Source organism: Notamacropus eugenii, chromosome 5 (genome assembly GCF_028372415.1).
Source record: "Notamacropus eugenii isolate mMacEug1 chromosome 5, mMacEug1.pri_v2, whole genome shotgun sequence".
Lineage (NCBI taxonomy): Eukaryota > Metazoa > Chordata > Mammalia > Diprotodontia > Macropodidae > Notamacropus > Notamacropus eugenii.
Window position 1 is genome coordinate 162,325,869 of NC_092876.1, and position 23,864 is coordinate 162,349,732.

Consider the following 23,864-nt stretch of genomic DNA (forward strand, 5'->3'; position numbering starts at 1 on the left):
AAAATACTCATTGCAGTACTTTTTGTGATAACAAACAATCTGAAGCAAAGTAGATGCTCATGGACTGGAGAATGGTTAAACAAACTGTAGTATATGTAATGGGATATTACTGTAAGAAATACTGTGCTGTAAGAAATGATGAATGTGATGAACACAGAGAAACCAAGATTTACATGAGCTGATACATACAGAGTAGAGTAAGGAGAAATAATAAACAAAATGCAAACAATATAAATGACAAAAACAAAAAAACACAAAACAAGCAAACGTGAATTTTAAAATATTACAGGAATAAACATCACCCCTCCCCCACTCTTAGATTTAGGGAGCTACCCCTTTGGGGAGGTAAAAGATTCACAGGTGTGTAACACTGCATTTTTTTTTTGACATTTTATTTAGCTTTGCTAGGTTTTTTCTCCCTTTCCTTCCCTTTTTTTCTTTAAAATTATTCAATAAGACAGCTCCTTGGGGAGATTTAACCAATGTAAGAACAAAAAATGACTCTCTTCTCTATGTGTGTGTATGTATATATACACATATATACATGTATATATGTATACATACATACTCTTTCTCATTTATTTATTTTGAGCAGAGGCTACTGCAATAATCCAAGTGAGAGGTACCTGAACTAAGGTGGTGGCCATATAAATTAAGAGAAGGGGACAGATGTGAGCAATGTTGTAGAAGGAGAAGTGACAAAATCTCACAATTGACTAGATATATGAGATGAAGCAGAACAAATAGATAAGGATACCACTGAGGTTATTAACCCGATGACTTGGGAGGGCTGATACTACCCTTGACAATAGGGCAGGTTCTGAAGAGAGGTGTGTTTTCAGGGAAAGATTCTATTCTGTTTGGACATGCTGAACTGAAAATGGCTATGAGACATTCAATTTTAAATGACCAAAATCTGGTAGTTATTTGTACAGAAATGAAAACCGAATCTATGGGAGCTGAAGTGAAAAGTAAGAAAAGGGCAGAGGAACCACAACAGTGCCTTGGAATATACCTATAATCAGGAGGTGATGAATCTACAAAAGAACAGTATCACAAAATCCAGAGAGAAGAGAGTAACTAGGTGGAGAATATCCATCCAGAGAGTAAGATTATCTAGGTCAGAAGTAATCAAACACATGGTCTGCATGTTGAAAGAGGCCCACAGCATTGCTGAGTGCAGCTTGAACCAGATTAATAAGTAACTGAGAAATATTTGACAAAATAAATGAAAATATAATAAAATGTAATATTTCATTTTCAAATAAGTCAATATGAAGCCGACAAGGATCCTTATGTACAGGCTGCCATCTCTATCTGAGTCTGACCATTGATATAGGTGGTCAACACTGATGTGCTACAAAGAGGTCAAGAAGGATAAGAATGAGAAAAGGTTATCAGAACTGGTAATTAAGAAATTACTGGAAAATTTGGAGAGAGGAGTTTGAGTTAAGAGATCAAGTCAGCAGCCATACTTGCAAAGGAGTGAGAAAACAGTGAGAGGAGAGGCAATTAGTATAGATGGCTTAGGAGTTTGGTTTTTAAAAGTATGAATTATGAAGACAGTATGGTCTATTGGGCTTGTATGTACACACATGCGTTATATGCCTGGAGGGTGGGGAGGTAAGGAGAAATATGAATGTGCTTTTTAGGCAGCAGGGAAAGAAATAGTAGTGTCTTAAGATCAGGAGGGCAGAAAAATGATTATGAGACATTCTGCTAAAGAATTAGGGAAGAACAAAGTAAATTGTAAAGCTATACAATCCGTGGAATCCAGAAAAGAATACTGTTCTAAAGAAAAGATTGCTTGTTAATTTGAACTGCCCTGTGCTTCGGCTCATGCCATTCCATTTACTTAAAACACCCTTTCTTTCCCACCCTACACCCTGAACTGACTATTCAAATTTATTTTTTTCAAGACCAAACTCAACTACCTCTTCCCTCCATGAAGCTACTATTCCCAACAAAGTTTCTCCTTCCTCAAAATTCTTAGCTTTATCATATTTTATTACAAATTATTACTTATTTTAAGTATTTATTTACCATATTTTATTTAAATTATTTACAGATTTACTAAGTCCCTCTTATCATATTTTAATCTTAAGAGTGAGAATCTCTTGTTTGATTTTCCTTAACGTTTGAGCATTTCAAGTGCTTAATAAGTGTCTGTCACTAATGCATTGAATAAAAACCAAACTCTTTAGTTTGACTTTCATAATATATAGGATAAAAGTAAAATTTCTCAGTCAAGTTTATAAGGGTCTTCATAATCTGGTCCTAATTTATCTTCCCTTTAGTCCCTGAACTAAACATTCCATTTTAACCAGAATAATTTCTCCATGTTCCTGCAACATGTCACACTCAGCTTGGCTTTGATGCTTTTATTGTGTGCTCCCTATGTTGTCTTCTCCACTTGCTTGTCACTAATCCAAGTCCAAGTTCCATGAAACTTTCCTTCATCACTCTAGTCCACGTAGACCCCTCTGATCTTCCAAACTGGTATTGCTTGCTTGCTTTTCTATGTGTTCTCAGAAAAGTGATGTTCTTAAATGATATGTTTGTTATTACTTGTTATTTACAACTTTTAAGAAGAATTTATTAAGCACTTACTTAGCAGAGTCCTTGTACTAAGAGCTGGGACAGTCTTCATAATATCTGGAAATGTGCTATGAATGTCCATAGTAGGTTTTCAAATGTTTGTTGAATACATGAAAACTAAAATTAAGACTTCTCTTCAAGGTTCTCTTCCATTTTACTGCTACTGTTCAAAACCTCAAATCTACCCCCTCTGTCCACAAAGGTATCACCTTTGGAGCACCTTTTGGGTGCTCTGCCCAAAGAAATGTAAATTTTGATCTTTGAAAATTTTTTTCCCTTAAGGACCGCCTTAAAGCCAAATTACTCAGGTTCTCATAGATTGTCCAACAATTAAGTCCCAGGCCAGGGCCTACTTGGTCATTACTTGGGCCCTGATTGCCTCTGAGTGAATGTAAATAGCAATTGTTTTTGTTTCAGCCAGAAATCCTACGGGCTTTCCTTCCCAGATAGATTTTTTTTTTTTACTAGATAAAGAGGACATTCTCTGCCTTATTTCTTACCTAGCCTTAATCACTGCATGAGCACTGCCTCAATCATACTGAGATCTGTTGAAGACCTTAGCTTATAAAGGCCAAGGTCTCCCACTGCATCTAGGACCATCTGCCTTCATCCTGATCTGCATCTCAACATTGGACCCAGATGGCTATGGAGGAGAGAGTGAGGCTGGTAACTTTGCACAGCCCTCCCTCACTTAAATCCAATTCACTTGCAAGTCATGGCATCATCTCCCTGATGCCACAATCCTCTTTAGAAACGAAGGGCAAACAACAACCACCATTCAAAAGAAACCACGAACTTCACAAAAATAATACAATTAATTCTCTTCAGGGAAAAAAGAAATTAATGTCAACTTCTTTACAACTTAACATCTATACATATTTAGAAGAGCACAAAACTATACCTGTTTTTCCAAGACTGTTGTCCTCTCATTTTTAGCATGTTTTATCATGTCTCTCATGTATTCCAATTGTTTTTCTAAAAGATTACATTTACTTTCTGCAGCTAACAACTGGGACGTCAGTTCTAAAGAGAGCAAAAGAAAAACTGGGTATTAGCCCACTTGTCTTGATGCAGTTTAAATATCAGTAATGAAACTGTAGTTCCTAAATATTAAGAAGGAAGATCCCCAATGCCACTAGAAATCTACTTCCAAATAACCTCAGGGTCATCAGTTGTACTCTAATCAATCCTATGTTGTGATAATATTTAATATAAATTTTAGACTTTAATAAGGTTCAAAGTTTGAATTAAGAAGAGCCTGAACCTAATAGTCCCCTTTGTTTAACTTATAGGATGCCTTTTGATGTCAAGCAAATGGGACTTCCTTACCAGACCCTTCTTCTAGTATCCTAGTGATAAGAGAAAAACACAGATACCTTGGGTTGTAACTTCAGCTTTGTCAACTCTGTTAAGATAAACAACTTCAAAGGCATGCTAGGGAAAGAAGATGCCCAGAGCTTGGGATCATAAAACCCAACTGATGCTACTTTGTTTTCAGTGTGTTTATCTAAGAGAACTCCTTTCTCACGGCAAAATGTATATAAGCCAGAAGATTTCTGTACTGGGTAGCCAGAACATTTCTGGCTCCATAATGCATTATGTTATCGTTGTCTTTAATAGGGAATTGATTAATTAATTAATTAAATCATAAAATGTATGCATTTAGCTTGTTGCCTTTTCTTAACAAGTTTTCAGGTCAACAGTTGCAATAAGGTGGCAACGGCTTTATGATGCAATCTTAGCATCCTAAGTCCTTAATAAACAAATATACCTGGTTCATTATAATTTCAGAATACCTATATAAAACTAGAGCACCAATAACTACTAAAGTTCTGCAGAATTTTGTTAAGACCTTTAAAACAAGCCCTTGGAATAACTTCTCAATTATGACCTATGATGTTCATTACTATCTTCATAGTTAAACAAACCTTGATTGTGTCTTGACTCTTCATTCCTTGAGTTCTCCCTTTCTTGTATTTGTTCATCCAGCACTTTCTTGTATTCACTTGTTTCCCTAGATAATGTTTTCACACTTTCTTCTGCTTGAATCCGTTCAAGCTCTAAACGTCGAATCTTCTCTTGAAGATTCTTCAGTGCAGAAAATATGGCTGTCAAATCAAAACACTTTGCCATTAAAAGACACTGTACATACAATATTTGAGATGTTAGTTTTTTGAGAGTAATGAACTATTAGAAGTATGGCTGACATGTTTAATAGAATATTCTTTGGGTTCAGTGATCTCTCAGCATTATTTTCACTTATACACATCAAGTCACATAGTATCTACTAATAGTGCTAATGGTCACACAATTAACCAGTACTAAAAAAAAAAGAAAAAAAAATTTAAGCAAGAGCTAGTGGCTACTAATTGATGTCGTACTGACATTCTTATACAAAATTTTAGCAAAAGAACGGAAAATTTTGAGTTATTTTACTTTTAGATTATACAAAGTTCCCATAGAATATCTACCACATTCTTTCTTTCAAAGTTTCTATTTGCACATATTGCCAGGGCTTCAATGATGTTTTTCTTCCCTAATCCCAAATCAGAAATGATTAGTGAGGCAGGCGAGCACAGGGTAAAGATAAAGAGCACAAAACTTTCCTGCTAAATATGGATTTATGGAATCTAATGTCAAATCTTAGCTCTGTCACTTAGTATGTAAGTGCAGACAATTCTTGCTTTACCTAAGTGGACTGTTTCACAGGTGTCTACATAAAATGATTTTTATGTAAAGTAAATTTGCCCACTGATGTGGGGAAGGGAAGGAGGAAGAAAAGAAGGAAGGAAGCTACATGTCTATGGAAGGAGGGGGCTGGCACATGGTTCAAGGACACATGGGGGCAATGGCCACCCATGTGGGGGTCTGCCTGGTTGGAACCTAGAGGAAGAACATGTGGAGGGAGGATGTTTGGAGGGATGGTATGGAAACAGAGGGAGCATGGGCAACACACAGGGGCCGGGGCCAGAGAAGAGGTACCTGAGAGCAGAGGGTCAAAAGCCAGACCTGAGGGGCTAGAAATGCAGGTGGGGGCAAAGGTCTCCTCTCTTGGAACTGGAGGTGTCAAGTCAAGCTCTTAATTGAGGATCCAGTAGCAATAGTTTCTCTGTGTCTGTGTAATGTAATTTATGTAAATCGAGAACCTTCTATATAACTGTGGGCTAATCACTTGATCTTTTGGGGATTCATTTCCTTAACTGTAGAATAAGAAAAAATAGTTTCTGACATGCTCTCAGCTCTAGTCATCATGATGACTCTTTCCAGGGATTAGTTCACTCTACATATACTGCAACCTACCTACCTGATAACTCATTGCGTAAAAACATCTGTGTACATCTTACCTGCTCCATTCTTATTCAACTTTGAATTTGGCATGATATCTTATGGGCACTAAACTCCTGAGTGAATGAATAAAAGATCTATTTTGGGAAGTAGAAGAGTCTTTATCTTTTAACATAGCATGGGAAGTGTTGGACTTGGAATCAAGAGAACCTAGGCTCAAATATTGGCTCAGCTATTTACTAGTTGTGTGGCAACAAGAAATTCACAATCTCTTGAGGCCTCTGAGTATCCTCATTTGTAACATGCAAGGGTTGGATTACACAGCCTAGAGCCTATAAAGCATCTTTTTCTAGTTCTAAATCTATGATTCTGACAAGAATTATGGCTCATACAACTTCTTTTCTGTCTAAAGTGGGTATTCAACACTTGGTTAATTCTAAGAAAGTGTTTCCTTAGCGTTTTTTTATATCTTCTTAATAATGGTATCCATCTTCTCATTTTGTATAAAGGAGTATGAAAAACTATCATTAAAAGGACTGGTTTCATAATTTATTATTTTGAGAAGTAGAGATACTTAGGCAATATGCTTTCCTTAATTAGGTTACAAATTTGTTTTTTCAATAAATCCTACTGAAGAATTTAGTAGTTTTACATAAACCAGATATTTTCTAACTTGTAAAACAAGGAAGCTAGCACACCTTGCTATTAGCAATCAATGTTCAAGCCCTACAAATTACAAAAACAGCAGGCAAGCAAAGGAAACGCTAATAAAGTTGTCTGACTGTAGATGCAAATCTTATTTTGACAAAATGCTTAGTATGTTCAAAGAATTTCAATCTCTGAGGGGCAGAGCCAAGGAGATAAAGGCAGGGACTTGCTTAAGCTTTCCCAAATTCCCCTCTAAATAACTTCAAATAATACCTCAAAATGAATTCTGGAGTGGCAGAACCCACAAAAGAATGGGATGAAACAATTTTGTAGCCCAAGACAACTTAGAAAGTCACTAAGAAAGAACTTAGAAGGTCAGTAGGAAAAGTCTGTCTCATTGGGGTGAAAGAAGAGCATAGGTCAATGCAGGTAACATCTCAGCAAGCTGGGAGCAGATGACATCTCAGCAAGCAAGCAGCAGAACTTGGGGGCACCTGAATCAGCAGTGGCCTCTGGAGTTCTCAGCCCACAGATAATAAGGCGGTCAGACAAATAGTCAAAAGATTACAAGGGTCTCTTTGCTGGCACTGGGGGCAGAATTTTATTGCACTGGACATGCATAGATCTGAGTCACAGTCCCAGGGTGAAGAAGAACATTAATTAGCACACCAGCTTGTGACTAGAGGGAAACAAGGACCCTGCTAAAAGTTCTAGGGCAAAAGAGTGCCTGTGGTTGCTCACAGATCAAAAGAGTAAACAAACCTCTCCTTAGATCATACTATCTTGGAAGAACTGAAAACTTACCCCCAGAACAACCTATAAAAACAGCTGCATGTAAAACTCAAAATGGGACCATGTCTCTTCCCACAGGAATAGGAGCAGAGACCAACTTTGACAAAAAGGCAAAAGTCAAGAAATAGGCTAGAAAAATAAACCAAAAAAGAACCAGACCAGAGAAAGTTATATGATAACAGGGAAGATCAAAATAAACGTACAAGAAGACAACAAAGAAAAATAAACACTCAAAAAAGAACTGACCAGAGAAAGTTATATAACAGGGAAGATCAAACTAGGTTCAGAAGAAGATAACAAAGTCAACATCACTACATCCAAAACCTCAAAGAAAAATGTGGACTGGTCTCAGGTCTAAAAAGAATTCTTGGACAAGCTCAACAAAGATTTTAAAAAGCAAGTAAGAAAGGTGGAGGAAAAACTGGGAAAAGAAATGACAGTGATACAAAAAAAGCATGGGGAAAAAAGTCAATAGCTTTGGAAAGGAGATAGAAAAAAAACCTACTGAAGAAAGTAACACTTTAAAAAACAAAATAAGTCAAATAGCAAAAGAGGCACAAAAGTCAACAGAGTAACTCCTTAAAAAGCAGAATTGGCCAAATGGAAGAGAATATATATAAAAATTCACTGAAGAAAAGACCTTAAAAAGTAGAATTGGCCAAATGGAAAGAGGTACAAAAGTTCAATGAAGAAAAAAACAATTTCTTAAAAATCAGAATTAGAAGCTAACAACTCCATGAAATATCAAGAAACAATAAAACAAAGTCAAAATAACGAAAACATAGAAGACAATATGAAATATCTTGCTAGAAAAAATGACCTGAAAAACAGACCCAGAAGAAATGATTTAAGAATTACTGGACTACCTGAAAGCCATGATCAAAAAAAAAAAAAGCCTGGGTATCACCTTACAAGAAATTATCCAGGAAAAGTGCCTTGATATCCTAGAGCCAGAGGGTAAAGTTGAAACTGAAAAAATCCACTCAGCACTTTTTGGAAGAGATTCCAAAATGGAAACTCCCAGGAATATTTTGACCAAATTCCAGGGCTCCCAAGTCAAGGAGAAAATACTGCAAGCAACCAAAAAGAAACAATTCAAATACTGCAGAGCTACAGTCAGGATAACAAAAGATTTAGCAGCTTCTTTACTAAAAGACTGGAGGGCTTAGAATATGATATTCTGCAGTGCAAAGGAGAAAGGATTACAACCAAGAATCACCTACACAGTGAAACTAAGTATAACCCTTCAGGGGAAAAAATGAAATAGAAGATTTTTGAAGTATTTCTGATGAAAAGACCAGAGCTGAACAGAAAATTTGACTTTCAAATACAAGACACAAGAGAAGCACAAAAAGGTAAACAGGAAAGAGAAATCATAAGAGATTCAATAAGGTTAAACTGTTTATATTCTTACATGGGGAGATGGCAACTATAACTCCTAAAAAACTTTAATTATTATTAGGGCATTTAGAAAGAGGTAGAAGTTGACTATGACAGGATATTAAAAAATAAAATTATGGGGTGAAGAGGAATGCACTGGGAGAAAGGGAAAGGAAAAGGTTGAATGGGGTAAATTATCTTGCATAAAAAGAAGTATGAAAGAGCTTTCACAGGAGAAGGGAAGATTGGAAAGGGGGAGAAGATCTGAACCTTATTCTCACTGGCATTGCCTCAAAGAGGGAATTACATACACATTCAGCATATCACTCTAGAGACTTCTCTTTAAAGTCAAAGGCCAAGAGATTCTACCTATCTTATTTTTGAATTTTGTATTTCTGAAATTTGTATTCCTAAATTTTAGAGTATAAATCAGATTATGGTCAGCACTCCCTTACCTACTATCACAAATTTCAAGATGGCATTATTAATGCCTTCTCTTGCAAGCTTCTTCTACTTTGCCAATCATTTCCTCTAATTATATTCAGTTCCATCATATCCCTCTGATAATTTCTCTATTTCCAAAGACTCTAAAATGTATTAGTTGCTTTAGTGATAATTACTATTACATCCGCCCTGTAAACTTTGTAATATGTATCAAGAACCTGTCATTCATTTCTTTCAACTAACTCCTAAATATATTCCCACTATGATTTTACCTATTTCTCCTTCCTCTGATCTTTAAGCCAAATGTTCATCAAGTTTTCCTGCTCAGGTTTGTGGATTTTAATATAGGTAGAAATCTTCTTGATGTGCAGCATTACTTCACAACCCCTTCCTGTATGATTTGCTGCTGTTTTGAACTTTTATTGTTCTATGTCAGTTAAGAGTCACAACTCAAGTCTCTATGAGGTCAAATTTACCTTACCAGATCAAGATTAATAGATCACTTTATTATCTGTATCTATCCATCCTTATATATAGATGTTTGAGGGCATGGGTATAATTTTTAATTAGCTCTGACAACCTGCAGCATGATAAACATTCTTTCTAACCTAAGTTAGATAAAAATGATCTTTCATTCCTATATCTTATGCAACAGCCTAGAAAGTCACTCTTTTTTTCAACACCATCTTCTTAGTGAGCTGTTCACTTCACATTCTTTTTCTAAAGTACCTACCTTTATCCATTAGCAGTGATGAAAAACTATTCTAGAGATTTTTTCCAAGTTCCTTCTGAGATTACAGCTTATTTTTAAATGAATTATCTTTAGGTAATAGTCCTTAGGTTTACAAGTTTGTAAAAGTACTCTACCACAACTAGAATGCATGCCAGTGGAAGCCAGTACCCCTTCTAATTGTCCATATCAGGGTGACACATGGCAGTCCCACATATCTCAGCATGATACAATCTACCATTACAGCATCCTTCTTCCGAAGGTCAGTAATGCCCTTATTCTTTGTGCCATCTGTAGATTCCTCCTTACATTTTGTGTAATATGTGAAGCTGTTTCTTCCTCAGAAGGTCCAGTCACAGATGAGAAGAGTCTAGTACTTAATATATAAAAATATATATATACTTGCACCTGTTAGGTAACTAAGGTCTTTCCATCTCTAAACTTCTATGATTCATTCTTATCCTTTAAGTGCTCACAGTCCTCCATTTAATAACAAGTTCTAGAATTTTGCAAGGCACCAAAAGGCCAAGTTCACTAGCAGATTCTAAAGTCACAATGTCCTTAAAGGGGGGAAGAATATTTGCCAATCAGCAGTCTTCCTACATTTTGCTCTCCGTCAAGTCAACAATGACTATCTGATTAAGCACTACTATATGCCAGGCATTGTGCTAAGTGCTAGATATACAGAAAAAGGCAAAAAAAAATTTCCCCCTCTCAAGGAACTCACAATCTAATGGGGGAGATAATACATAAACAACCATGCAGATACAAGATACAAGCAAGATAAGCTGGAGATAATAACAAAAGGAAAGCACTAGCATTAAGGGGGATCAGAAAAACATTCTTGAAGAAGGTGAGATTTTAGCTGGAACTTGAAGGAAGCTAGGGAGGCCAGGAGATTGTGATGACGACAAAGATTATGCCAGACAATGGGGCACAACGAGTGGCAATCCACAAATTCAGGAGATAGGAATGTTTTGTACAAAGAATAACTAGGTACCCAATGTCACTGGATCACAGAAAATGTCTAGGGGTTGGGGAGTAGGAAATAATAAGGACTGGAAAAAAAGGAAAGAGGTCAGACACTACAGGCTTTAAAAGCCTTTGAAAGGGCTTTAAAAACAAAACAGAGGATTTTTTATTTGCTCCTCCTGGGGGTAATAAGGAGTTAGTAGAGTTTATGGAATAGGAAGGGAGGAGGGGAAAGTGACATCATCAGAACTGTGATCAATCTGACAACTGAGCAGGGAGGATGGATTGGAATGGGGAGAGATTTAGGACAGGGTAACTCCCCAGAAGGCTATCACAGCAAGCTACATATGAGGGGATGAGGGCCTGCACTAGCAGCGGTAGAGAAGAAAAGGAAGTATATATGAAAGATGTAACTGTACAATCAATAGAACTTGGCAACTAATTGGATATCAAGGGGAAGAGTGAGGAGTTTTCACATCTGATTTACTGGAAAGGTGGTGGTGCCCTTAATAAGAAGCTAAGGTGGAGAGGAAGGTTGTGGAGAAAATTATTGAATTTTTTTTGACCTTCCACATATTCTTTATTACACATTTTATCAGTCATCAGAGATAAAATCCTATGTCCAGGTGGAAGCAGACGCATTGTGAGAGTAGACTGGTTCTTTTAGCTTTAGAGCCAGAATGGGGCAATGGATAAGTGCTTAAGCCTGCAGTACCCAGTATTCCCAGGTGGTAGTTCCATTGTCCCTGGGCAGGGTTCTGGGGTTCCAGGCTGGCAGAGATAAAAGAATGGGGAGTTGGGGAGGCTAAGTTCAGGCATCAGTGATCTCCATGTTCTGCAGCCGACCTTTCAGGGTTGCATCTCCTGCCCTCATTTTCTTTTAACTACCTTCATGTTGTTTCTTTTGTTTCTTGGATGGCTCCTGGTCAATTGAGGCGGGTTTCACAAAGGGGATCGATTTTTGAAGACCTGGTGGATGAATTCCTTTAACTTCTCAGGCACAATCATACCCTTCTCTGTCTGGTAGTTTTCTAGGATGGTGCAGATGGTCCAGGTAGTGGCACACATTCTCCTTTATCAATGTGAAACTGATCCAGGACCAGCCCCATCTTCCCTTCTCTTATGGCCTTGTTCTGAAGGCACAGAATTTACCTCTCTCGGCTTCCTCTGGACTGCCAGCTAGCCCTGAACTATTTAGTAACCTAAACTTTAATATGAATATTCTGTATATGTGGAGACAAATTTCAGTTAGACATTTTTCTTATAATCTCCTGGTCAATCCTGGGCTTCACTGGCCCAGGCACCAAAAGGCCAAGTTCACTAGCAGATTCTAAAGTCACAATGTCCTTAAAGGGGGGAAGAATATTTGCCAATCACCAGTCTTCCTACATTTTGCTCTCTGTCAAGTCAACAATGACTATCTGATTAAGCACTACTATATGCCAGGCATTGTGCTAAGTGCTAGATATACAGAAAAAGGCAAAAAAATTTTTGTTATTGGCCATTTTTTGTTATGCTCTGTCACATCTAAAAGTTACCCTCTTTAGAATTATCAATTCTATCATATTACCTGGTCCTAAGCAGTAGGATTACCTCTCAGTCATCTTCTTAACATGATTTTTAAAGCCTCTTTTGTTGTCTGAAGTATTTTCCCGAAGTCTCCATTATTCTTTCTAAGATGGCTCCTTTTTTCCCTTCTTCCTTGGCTAAGTGCTCATCATTTCATCTTTTTGTAGTAGGACATTACTCCGTATTATGTCCAAAGTTAACATTCTAGTCAGTCAATCAGGCATCAAGCATTATTAAGTGCTTATTATGTATGTGTCAGACACTATGCTAAGCACTGAGTATACAAGAAAAGAAAATACATGGTCCTTGCTCTGAGGGAGCTCATATTCTAATAGTGGTTACAATAAGCAAAAAACTATACACACAAATTATGTACAGTGTATATAGAAAGTAATCATGGAACAAAGGAGGGAAAGAATGAGAAGAGAGGAACAAGAAAGTCCTCTTGAATCTTGAAGAAAGTCAGGGAGTTTCAGAAGTAAGTAGGGGGAGAGCATCACTGGTATAAGCAATAGCCAATGCAAAGGCACAGAGGTGGAAGATTGGAGAGTCATGTGTACAAGTAATAGCAAGGTCTGGTAGTTAGATTAGAGTACGTATGAGAGGAGTAAAGCATAAGACTAGAAAAAGGAAACAGGTTGTAAAGAGCTCATAAAGCCAAACATTTACATTTGATCTTGGGACATACTGGGGGGACGCTGGAGTCTATTGAACTGGGGATCAAAGCTGGTTGTAGAGGGATCAATTTTGGCAAGAAGAGTCATTCCTTCTCCATGCAAGATAGGTTTTCTTTTGAGACAGTGGGGCAAAGGCATGCTGTGAGAGGCTTGAGGACAGAAGAAAAGGTTTCATCAGTCACTACAATAAATAATATAGTGATATAGTGCACTGAACAGGTGGTGGTATAAAAGAATTGCCTTGCTTCATTGAGGGCCTAGATGAGATTATATAGTAGTAGTCTGTAGTGAAATCAATCAGTATAATTCTGTGATTTGTGCTTTGCCCCAGTTCCATTTAAAAGCACTATTGCACTCTGAGGATCTCTAGGCTTTTCTCTTTTTTTTTCCTTTTTTTCTAGCAGAACTTTCTTTTATGTATTGTCTCCCCTTCAAATACTATGTAAATTCATTGAGAACAGAGACTGTTTCTTTTTTTTTTCTATTTTTATCCTTGAGGCTCAGTACAGCGCTTGGCATATAACACCAAAAAATTTTCTCCCTCCCTCCCTTCCTATGAATGGGAGAAAAAGTGGCAGATGATGGGAATAATTCAAGGCTGGGGTTTGGCAAGGCATTATCAATGACAAGACAAGGCGCTAAGGGTTTTAAGTGTAGAGGATAATGTAAAGTTCACTTGACATACCAAGGATTAGAGATAGGGAAGGAAAGAGAGTATAGCCAATTAGGTGAGAGGATGGCTTCAGAAAAAACTGCTGGATGAAGGCAGCCATGGTGAAGATGTCATGAGGAAGATAAAGAACAGTTATGAGTTGTAAGACAAAGGAAAAGATGGAATGATAAAAGATTCTGATCAAGTAAAGGAATTTTGGACTTTATGAATATGGTAGACTTGTGGCAAAATCAAGAATACAACCATTTCTGTGTGAGAGGTGGAGTGGAGGAGGGGTCAGTCTTAAGAACTGAATACATTTTGGGGCAGCTGAGAGAGCGTTAATATGTATGCTAAAGTCACTTAGTATGAGGATAGGAGTTGTAAGTGAAGTGAAAATCTGTGAACCAGGCATTGAACTCATTGAGCAAGGAAAAAAAAATATCCAGAGGGTTGAGAGATTCTTAAGGATCCAGAGTGGGTAATAAATATGAATGCTGTGAACCTCAAGAGAGAGGTGGTTGCTGAGTGATGGTGGTAAAGCTAGAGTAGAAGTGGCAATGGATAATGAGGAGCATACCAACCAGGACCAGGAACTCTTGGGGATGGGGGAGGATGTGGATGAATACTGAAAAAACCACCAGGAATGCAGTGTCATTGCAGGAAGAACCGGGACTCAATGAGTGCAATAGAAAGAATGAAAAAGGAAAAAGGTCTGTTATAAGGCTATTAATACTGAAAGAAAACAGGTTTAAAGTTACCGTTCCTATCATCCTTTAAACACCAAGTTAACAGTTTATGAGTGTTTCTCTTGTTTTAATGAACAGCAATCATTAATGTAAGATAATGTGCTGATTTCACTCTAGAACTATTCAGCAATGGAAATTAGCTGTAAGGGACATTTACTGATAATTAAAAACAGCATTTGTGGGTTTAAAAATTTATAAGGATTTAAAGAACGCTTTAATTTTCTGTTTCCTTTGACATCAGTAACAGTTTCTAAGCATAATGTAATATTTAAGAAATTAATGTTTTAAAAGGTATTCTAAAATAAAGAAAATTAGCATTTGTTTTAATACTCAGTAAAACAATGACCAAGAACTTCAGGGAATTTTATAAATGTACATATATAGTGAAAAATCAGAAGTTAGCCACACAATTACATTCTGGAGCAACTCTGTGGCTGCCAATTTTCTTCTTTAAAAAATTAATAAAATGAGTAAACAAATGCTAAAACTTCAAATCAAAATGGTTTGTTTTGAAAATGGCTACATTTTTTCTTACTCCACAGAATTAAACAAACAAAAAAAAAACCCAAAACAAAACAAAAAATCAAACAAACCAAAAACCAACTCAGAAAGAAAACTCGAACTATCATGATCTCCTCTTTATAGCTCCTGGTGATGGGCAGCTCTTTCTACTTCGCCATCCAGTTAGATAACATCTGCCCTTCCTGCTCTGCCTCATATTCCAAATGCCCTAACAGAAACCTAGCTTCTTCCATTTATGAAGCAGTTGTTCAAGAATTCAGAAGCAGGCCCCAAGAAGGTTCTACACTAAGCTGATTACATAGCAGATGCACAAAGGAGCATGAAACCTGTTCCAAAAAAATCTGTAAATATAGGTTGACTTAGTAGTTCTTTGAAACCAAATTTATCTATAACATCAGAACCTGAGCAACTTCCCACTAGAGCTTTACCTAGGAAATTCCAGAATAAATAAACAAGGAATACGGGGAATGGCAAAAAATATAAAATAAATTGAAACATATTTGCACTAACAAAATCAATGCTGCTAGGATAGGAAGGAAAGTTGTCAACTGGTAAAAATATTTGCAAAGCATCTCTGATAAGGATCTGATAGTCAAGAAACATAGTACTAATGTAAATATTTAAGATCCAGAACCATTCCTTCCAATGGATGTATGATCAGTACTCAAAAGAATAGCAAACTAAAAATCACACGAAAGACTGCTTCAAATCACCAAGAGAAATACAAATTAAAACAATTCTAAAGTTCTACCTCATTCAGAAAATTAGAAAAGATTACAAATAGAGAATACAGTCAATGTCGAAGGGGTTGAAGGAAAAAAGAAACATCAATAAACTGCTGGTAGAGTTGTGAACTGGTCAAATCCTGGGAAAAAAATCTGGAATATAATTTTTCAAAGTACCCAAAATGTCCATCCTCTTTGACCCAGAGATTTCACGACTAGACATATATCCTTATAGAAATCAAAGGTTTCAGAATAGCAGAATAGCAAGGGCAGGTAGAATAGTGACTTTTTTTTGTGACAGAAAAGATTTAGAAAACAAAGAAGATGCCTATCAATTGGTGAAATGCTTAAGCTGTGTCATAAGAATATAATGAAGTATTACTGTAATATAGGAAACTACAAAAATGAATTCAGAGAAGCATGGGAAGATTAATGAACCAAGGCAAAGGGATGTGCATAGAACCAGGAAATGATATAAGAAAAACAGTAACAATAATAAATTAAAAGAACAACAACAACAACAAAAACTATACAACTGTTTTTTCCTTTATATAACTTTTTAATCTTTTGTTTTTAATATCATCCATATGTCCCAATATATTTGTCCTAGAGAACCACCCTTTATAGTACAGAATAAAAAAAGGTAGGGCAGGAGGTTGGGAGGGAGGACGCAGTGCATGCTGCATCATTATAATGACCAAGCTTGGCCCTAAGGAGATGAAAAAAAATCTACTTCTTTTTTCTTTGCCTAGGAAGGAGACTTGAGTTCAGAATTTTGAAACTATTGTCACACTTAGTTGATGTATTGTTAAATTTTGTTGAACTAATTTATTTCTTCCCTTTTCCTCCTCCCTTCCATTACGTGAGATGGTTCACTGGGTAAAGGGAAGAGGGATATATTTGGAAACAAAAGTGATATTAAAAAAAGATATCAATAACAATTTTTAAAGAAATTCTCGAGTATATAAAATTTCTTTGTATCATAAATGAAACACTAAAGGTCATCGAAGGCCAACCCTCTCCTTTAGAGATTTCTACCGAACTCTACACCTAAAATTCCCAACCCTCAATGGCACCTCTCTTCTGCCTTGCTTTCTCTCCTTCACTGCTCCAGTTTCTGAGAAGTGGTTCTTCTCCTTGCAAAGGCAAAGCCTTCTACTTAAAAACTTCAGTTTTCTACAGTAGAAACATCTTCAAACAACTGCCTCCTCCCCTAATATAAACCTTCAAAATAATTTGAATGACAGATATGCCCAAATCTACCCCACCCTTAAAACACCTTCATTTGACTTTGCCATGCTCTCAGGATATGATATTATATATAAAGAGACAGGAAGAATAATATACAGCGGAGCAGTGCAGTGATCCAACCATTTTGGGAAACCATTTGGAATTATACCAAGAAAGTGCCTAAAATGTCCATATCCTTCGACTCAGATTCCACTAACAGGAATATGTTAAAAACAGAAAGGATCCCATATACTATGCCAAAAAAGTCAGACACTTTTTATGGTAGCAATAAAATAGAAACAAAGTAGATGTTAATCAATTAGGAAGTGGCTAAACAAATTGTGGCATACTAATATGATGAAATATCCTGTGCCATAAGAAATAATGAATTCAGCAAAACACACTGAACACATATGAAGAAAAATGAAGCTGAACCAGAAAAACAATATACACAATCACAAGGACCATGTAAATAGAAAGAACAAACACAAAATTAAAAAAACTGCTAACTATTATTTATATGTAATCTCTGGAGGAGAGGTGAGGCTGGTAACCTGCACAGCCCTCCCTCACTCAAAACAAAGTCAAGTGCAAGTCATGTCATAATTTTTCTGATGGCATGGTCTTCTTCAGCAACGAAGGACAAACACAAATTCTAATGGCCAAGCTTGGAAAAGGAAGCTAAGGAAAAGATGAAGAGGGGGTACAGCCAAGGTGGCAGAAAAAAGCCACGAAATTTCCTGAGCTCTTTCCAGTTTCCCTCAGAAACATTAAATCAAGCCTCTAAAAGAATTCTGGAGCAACAAAATCCACAAAAAGAAAAAAAAAAATTTTCTAGACCAACATAACTTAGAAGGATTTCAGGAAAGGTCTGGCTCCTTTGGGTAAAAGGGGTGTGTAGTCCAGCACAGGCAGTGTCTGGGCTAGCCCAGCACGAGACTCTTAGCCACAGCATAAATCAGCAACCGAGACCCTATGGTTTTCCAGCTTGGTAAGCAAGTGGCATAGCAAGCTATCTGTGAGGCCTCCAGCTCCAATGCAGCAGGCAAACTGCCAACCTCAGAACCTAGGGCACAAGAGATGCAACTAGGCTGGGCCACCCCAGATCAGTAGGCAAGCTGCCAGACCCAGATGCCCTGGCACAGAAAGCCAGTGACTAGGTCCCTGGACCCCAGTGCAAGAAGCTTGGGACAGTGCTCTCTGTATGCCAGAAGAAGAGCTCAGCTTTTAAAAATGAGCAAAAAAACAAAAGAGTTCTGACCATAGAAAGGTACAACAGAGATGGGGAAGACCAAAACATAAACTCAAAAGAGGACAATGTCAAAATGCCCACATGTGAAGCTTTAAATGGGAATATGAATAGGTGTCAAGCCCAAAGTCCTCTTAGAAAAGCTCAAAAAGGGTTTTAAAAATTAAGAGAGAGCAAAAACTAGGAAAAGAAATGAGTTATGCAAGAAAATTATGAAAAACAAGTCAATAGCTTGGAAAAGGAAACACAAACACTGACTGAAGAAAACAACTTAAAAAACAGAAATGGTCAAATGGAAAAGGAGATACAAAAATTCACTTAGAAATTAGAATTGGTGGGTATCTTACCCTACAGGAAAGTAAGGGACAATGATTAAGGGGGGAGGGGATGATAGAAGGGAGGGCATATTGGAGGAAGGGATAGTCAGAAGCAAATACTTTTGAAAAGGGACAGGGTTAAAGGAGAAAATAGAATAAGTGGGGGGTAGGACAGGATGGAGGGAAATATAGTTAGTCTTTAAAACATGACTATTATGGAAGTGTTTTGCATAACTACACATGTATAACCTATAATGAATTGCTTGCCTTCTCAATGAGGGTGGGTGGGGAGGGAAGAAGAGAGAGAATTTGGAACTCAAAGTTTTAAAAACAAATGTTTAAAATTATTTTTACATGCAACTGGGAAATAAGATATACAGGCAATGGGGTACAGAAATCTATCTTGCCCTATAAGAAAGGGGGAAGGAGATAAGGAGGGGCTGATAAAAGGGAGGGTAGACTGGAGGCAGGAGTAAGCAGAATGCATGCCATCTCAGAGTGGGGGAGAGGAGAGAGATGGAGAGAAAATTTGGAACTCAATCTTGTGGAAATGAATGTTGAAAACTAAAAATTAATTAACTAATAAAAAAAGAAATTAGAGTTGGGCAAGTGGAAGCTAATGACTGTGAGACATCAAGAATCAGTCAAAATCAAAAGAATGAAAAAATAGCAGAATATGTAAAATACTTCATTGGAAAAACAACTAATCAGGAGAGATAATTTAAGAATTACTGCACTACCTGAAAGTCATGTTAGAAAAAAAAGAGCCTGGACAGCATCTTTCAAGAAATAATCAAGGAAAACTGCCCTGATATCTTAGAACCAGATGATAAAAGTCACTGAAAGAATCCAACAATCACTTTCTGAAAGAGATCACAAAATGAAAACTCCAAGGAATATTGTAGTCAAATTCCAGAATTATCAGGTAAAGAAGAAAATACTGCAAGCAGCCAGAAAGAAACAATTCAAATATCAAGCAGCCACAGTCAGAATCACACAGGACTTAGTAGTTTTGATGTTAAAGTTTTGGAGAGCTTGGAATATGATATTCCAGAAGGCAAGAGTTTGGATTACAACCAAGAATCAGCTACTCAGTAAAATTTGAGCATAATTTTTCAGGGGAAAAGATGGGCATTCAATGAAGTAGGGAGCTTTCAAATTTTACTGATAAAAAAAACCAGAGCTGAACAGAAAATCTGAAATTCAAATACAAGACTCAAGAGAAACAAAGAAAAGTAATTAGAAAAGAAAAAACAACCAACCTCGATTTTTTGATAAGGTTAAACTATTTACATCCCAGCATGGCAAGATGATCCTTGTAGCTCTTAAGAACTACACATCTCTTATCATACCTTTCAGGTTGGCTAAGATGAGAGAAAAGGAAAATGATAAATGTTGGAGATGTGGGAAAATGAACACTAATGCATTGCTGGTGGAGTTGTGCACTGACCCAACCATTCTGGAGAGCAATTTGGAACTATGTCCAAAGGGATATAAAACTGCATACCCTCTGATTCAGCAATACACTAGGTCTGTACCATAAAGAGATCATAAAAAAGGGAAAAGGACCTACATGTACAAAAATATTTATAGCAGTTCTTTGTGGTGACAAAGAATTGCAAACTGAGGGGATGCCTATCAAATGGGGAATGGCTGAATAAACTGTGGTGCTATTGCTCTATAAAAAATGATGAGCAGAACATGACAAAACAGGAAAATGATGAATGTTGGAGAAGATGTGGGAAAATTGGAATACCAATGCATTGCTGGTGGAGTTATGAACTGATCCAAACATTCTGGAGGAAAATTTAGAACTATGCCCAAAGGGCTATAAAATTGTCTATACCCTCTGACCCAGCAATACTACTTCTAGGTCTGCATCCCAAAGAGATCATAAAAATGGTAAAAGAACCCACATGTATAAAAATATTTACAGAAGCTCTTTTTGTGGGGATATGAGGGTATACCCATCAATCAGGGAATGGCTGAACAAATTGTGGTATATAAATGTAATAGAATAGTATTGTGCTATAAGAAATCATGAGCAGGCAGACTCAAGAAAAACCCAGAAAGACTCATATGAACTGATGCTGAGTGAAATGAGGAGAACCAGGAAAACATAGTACATAGTCACAGGAACACTGTGCAATGACTGATTTTGATAGACTTAGCTTTTCTCAGCAATGCAAGGATCTGATAACTCCAAAAGACTCATGATGCTATCGACATCCAGAGAAAGAACTATAGGGTCTGCATACAGATGGAAGCATATCATTTGCTCTCCTTTTCATATTTTGTTTTTTTCTTCTTTCTTGTGGTTCTTCTTCCCATTAGTTCTAATTCTTGCTTATATCATGACTAATGTGAAAATATGCTTAATATGAATGTATACGTAGAATCTATATCAAATTTTATGCCATCTTGCGGAAGGAGGAGAAAAGAGAGGAGCAGAAAATTTAAAACTCAAAATCTTATGGAAGTGAATGTTGAGAGGGGCGGAACCAAGATGGCAAGCAGAAAGACGCACATACGCTAATTCTTACCTCACAGCCCACAAAATACCTGTAAAGAAGAAATCTCAACAAATTCTAGAGCAGCAGAAGCCACAGAACAATGGAGTGGAGGAGATTTCTATCCCAGAGTGACCTGAAAGACCGATGAGAAAGGTCTGTCCCACTGGATGCAGAGCAGAGCCCAGCCCAGCCTTGGCCACATGGCACCGAAAGGAGCAGAACTGAGCAGGCTTCAGGGACAGAATCTCCAGCGGCAGCGCAGATCCCTCAACCCACATGCACCAAAGGTCAGTGAGAGGGTCTTTTTGGCTGGCCGAGAAGGGAGCAGGGTGTCCCCATAACTTCGGCCTCCTCAGATGGCAGCAGTAGAGGCAGCAGGGAACTGGGCTCCCAAAGCAAGTAATAGCCTGCACCCATTGTTAAAGGTCTCATAGTAAACCCTCTGAAGGAACCAAGCCCTGTGTGGTGGCCCTGCCCCAATCTGAGCAGCTGATCTTAATCTCACACTGAATAGCAGCCCTGCCCCCACCTAAAGCCCCTGAGGCTTTGGAGTAGCTCATCTGAATCTCAGCCCCCAGTGCTGGATTGGCGGAACTGGAGGTGAGGTGGTTGTGGAGAGGAATTCAGAAGTCAAGTAACTGCCTGGGAAAATGCCCTAAAAAGGGGAAAAAAATAAGACCATAGAAGGTTACTTTCTTGGGAACAGGTGTCTCCCTTCATCCTTTCAGATGAGGAAGAACAAGGCATACTGTCAGAGGAAGTCAAGGCCTCTGCCTTCAGGGCCTTCAAAGGGAACTTAAACTGAGCTCGGGCAATAGAAGACCTTAAAAAACAAGTTAGCAGCTTACTGAAGGAGAACCAAAAAAATGGTGAGGAAAATAACGGCTTTAAAAAGAGGCTAACTCAATTGGAAAAAGAGGTCCAAAAAGCCAACGAGGAGAAGGAGGAATTAAAAAGTGGAATTAGCCAAATGGAGGAGAAGGTTCAAAAGCTCACTGAACAAAATAATTCATTGAAAGACAGAATTGAGTTCAGGGAAATGAATGACTATGAGTTAGACCAAGCAGTTAGTAAACAAAACTAAAAATTTGAAAAAAGAGAAGATAATGTGAAACACCTCACTGGAAAAACAAATGACCTGGAAAATAGATCCAGGAGAAACAATTTAAGAATTATGGGACTACCTGAAAGCCATGATCAAAAAAACAGGCTAGACATTACCTTCCATGAAATTATCAAGGAAAACTGCTCTGATGTTCTAGAATCAGAGGGCAAAATAAATATTGAAAGAATCCACCAATAACCTCCTGAAAGAGACCTGAGCAGAGAAACTTTGTGGCCAAATTTCAGAGTTCCCAGATCAAGGAGAAAATACTGCAAGCAGCAAGAAAGAAACAATTTGAGTATTGTGGAAATATAATCAGGATAACACAGGATCTGGCAGCTTCAATATAAAGGGTTTGAAGGGCTTGGAATGGGATATTTCAGAGGTCAAAGGAACTGTAATTGAAACCAAGAATCACCTACCCAGCAAATCTGAGTATAATACTTCAAGGGAATACATGGTCATTCAATGATATAGAGGACTTTCAATCATTCATATTGAGGAAAAGACCAGATCTGTATAGAAAATTTGACTTCCCAAGACAAGAATCAAGAGAAGCATGAAAAGGTAAACAGGAAAGAAAAATCATAAAAGACTCTCTAAAGCTGGACTGTTTACATTACTACATGGAAAGAAAATATTTATAACTCTTGAATCTTTTCTCAGTATTTGGGTAGATGGAGAGATTGTACACACACACACACACACACACACACACACACACACACAGACATAGAGAGTACAGGGTGTGCTGAATCAGAGAAGATGATATCCACACACACACACACAAATAAAATAAAATAAAAATTAAGGAGTGAAGGAGGAAAATACCAGGAAAAGAAAGGGAGAAATAGAATGGGGCAGGTTATAATTCATAAAAGGAATAAGAAAAATCTTGTTCAATGGAGGAGAAAAGGGAGAAGGAGAGAGGGGAAAAATGAAGTTATTCTCTACACATGTGGCTGAAGGAGGGAATAACATGCTCACTAAATTTGATATGAAAATTTATATCACACTACAGGAAAGCAGGAGAGGAGGCAACAAGTGGGGTGAGGGGAATGTTAGAAGGGAGGGCAAATAGGAGAAGGGAGAAATAAACACTTTCGAGAAGGGACAAGGTCAATTGTGGGGGAAAAAATAAGGGGGGGATAGAGTAGGACAGAGGGCAATATAATTAGTATTACACAACATTATTATGGAAGTCTTGCAAAACAACACATATTTAGTCTACATTGAATTGCTTGCCTTCTCAGTGGGGCTGGGGAGGGAGAAAAATTGGAATTCAAAGTATTAGCAATGAATGTTGTGAGTTTTTATTGCATATAATCAGGAAATAAGAACTACAGGGAATGGGGTAGAAATTTATCTTGCTCTACAAGAAAAGAGAGAAGATGGGGATAAGGGAAGGGTGAGGTGTGATAGAAGGAAGGGTACATTGAGGGAAGAAGTAATCAGAATGCAAGGTATTAGGAAGCAGGGGGAGGGGAGTGATGGGGAGAAAAACTGGACATGTTACAAAGTGAGGTAAAATCAATTAGTATTAAAACAATTGATTGAATTAATTACTGAGAATAAATCAATGACATCTTTAGTTTGGGGAAAAGAATTTTAAAATTTAAATTTCCTAGAGGAAGGTAACCTTGGGTAAAATTTGGCATTGATGGAAAGGTTAAGGTTTTAATGGTAAATTTGATTTTATGATTGCTA

At 37.4% G+C, this 23,864-nt stretch overlaps 1 protein-coding gene across 8 annotated transcripts in view; it reads right to left on the minus strand.

Annotated features, from left to right (window-relative positions):
- Positions 1–23,864, minus strand: part of CEP57 (centrosomal protein 57) — an 80,707-nt gene that overhangs the window by 39,339 nt on the left and 17,504 nt on the right. For 7 of the 8 annotated variants that reach the window (XM_072616400.1, XM_072616394.1, XM_072616395.1 and 4 more), the window contains 2 exons: positions 4,527–4,706; positions 3,500–3,621 (listed from right to left, as the gene is read on the minus strand). In XM_072616400.1, coding sequence (XP_072472501.1) covers positions 3,500–3,621; positions 4,527–4,706 — 302 coding nt within the window. Of the gene's footprint in view, positions 1–3,499; positions 3,622–4,526; positions 4,707–9,880; positions 10,060–23,864 lie in introns of those variants that run through there. The other variant, XM_072616399.1, reaches the window with a different exon arrangement.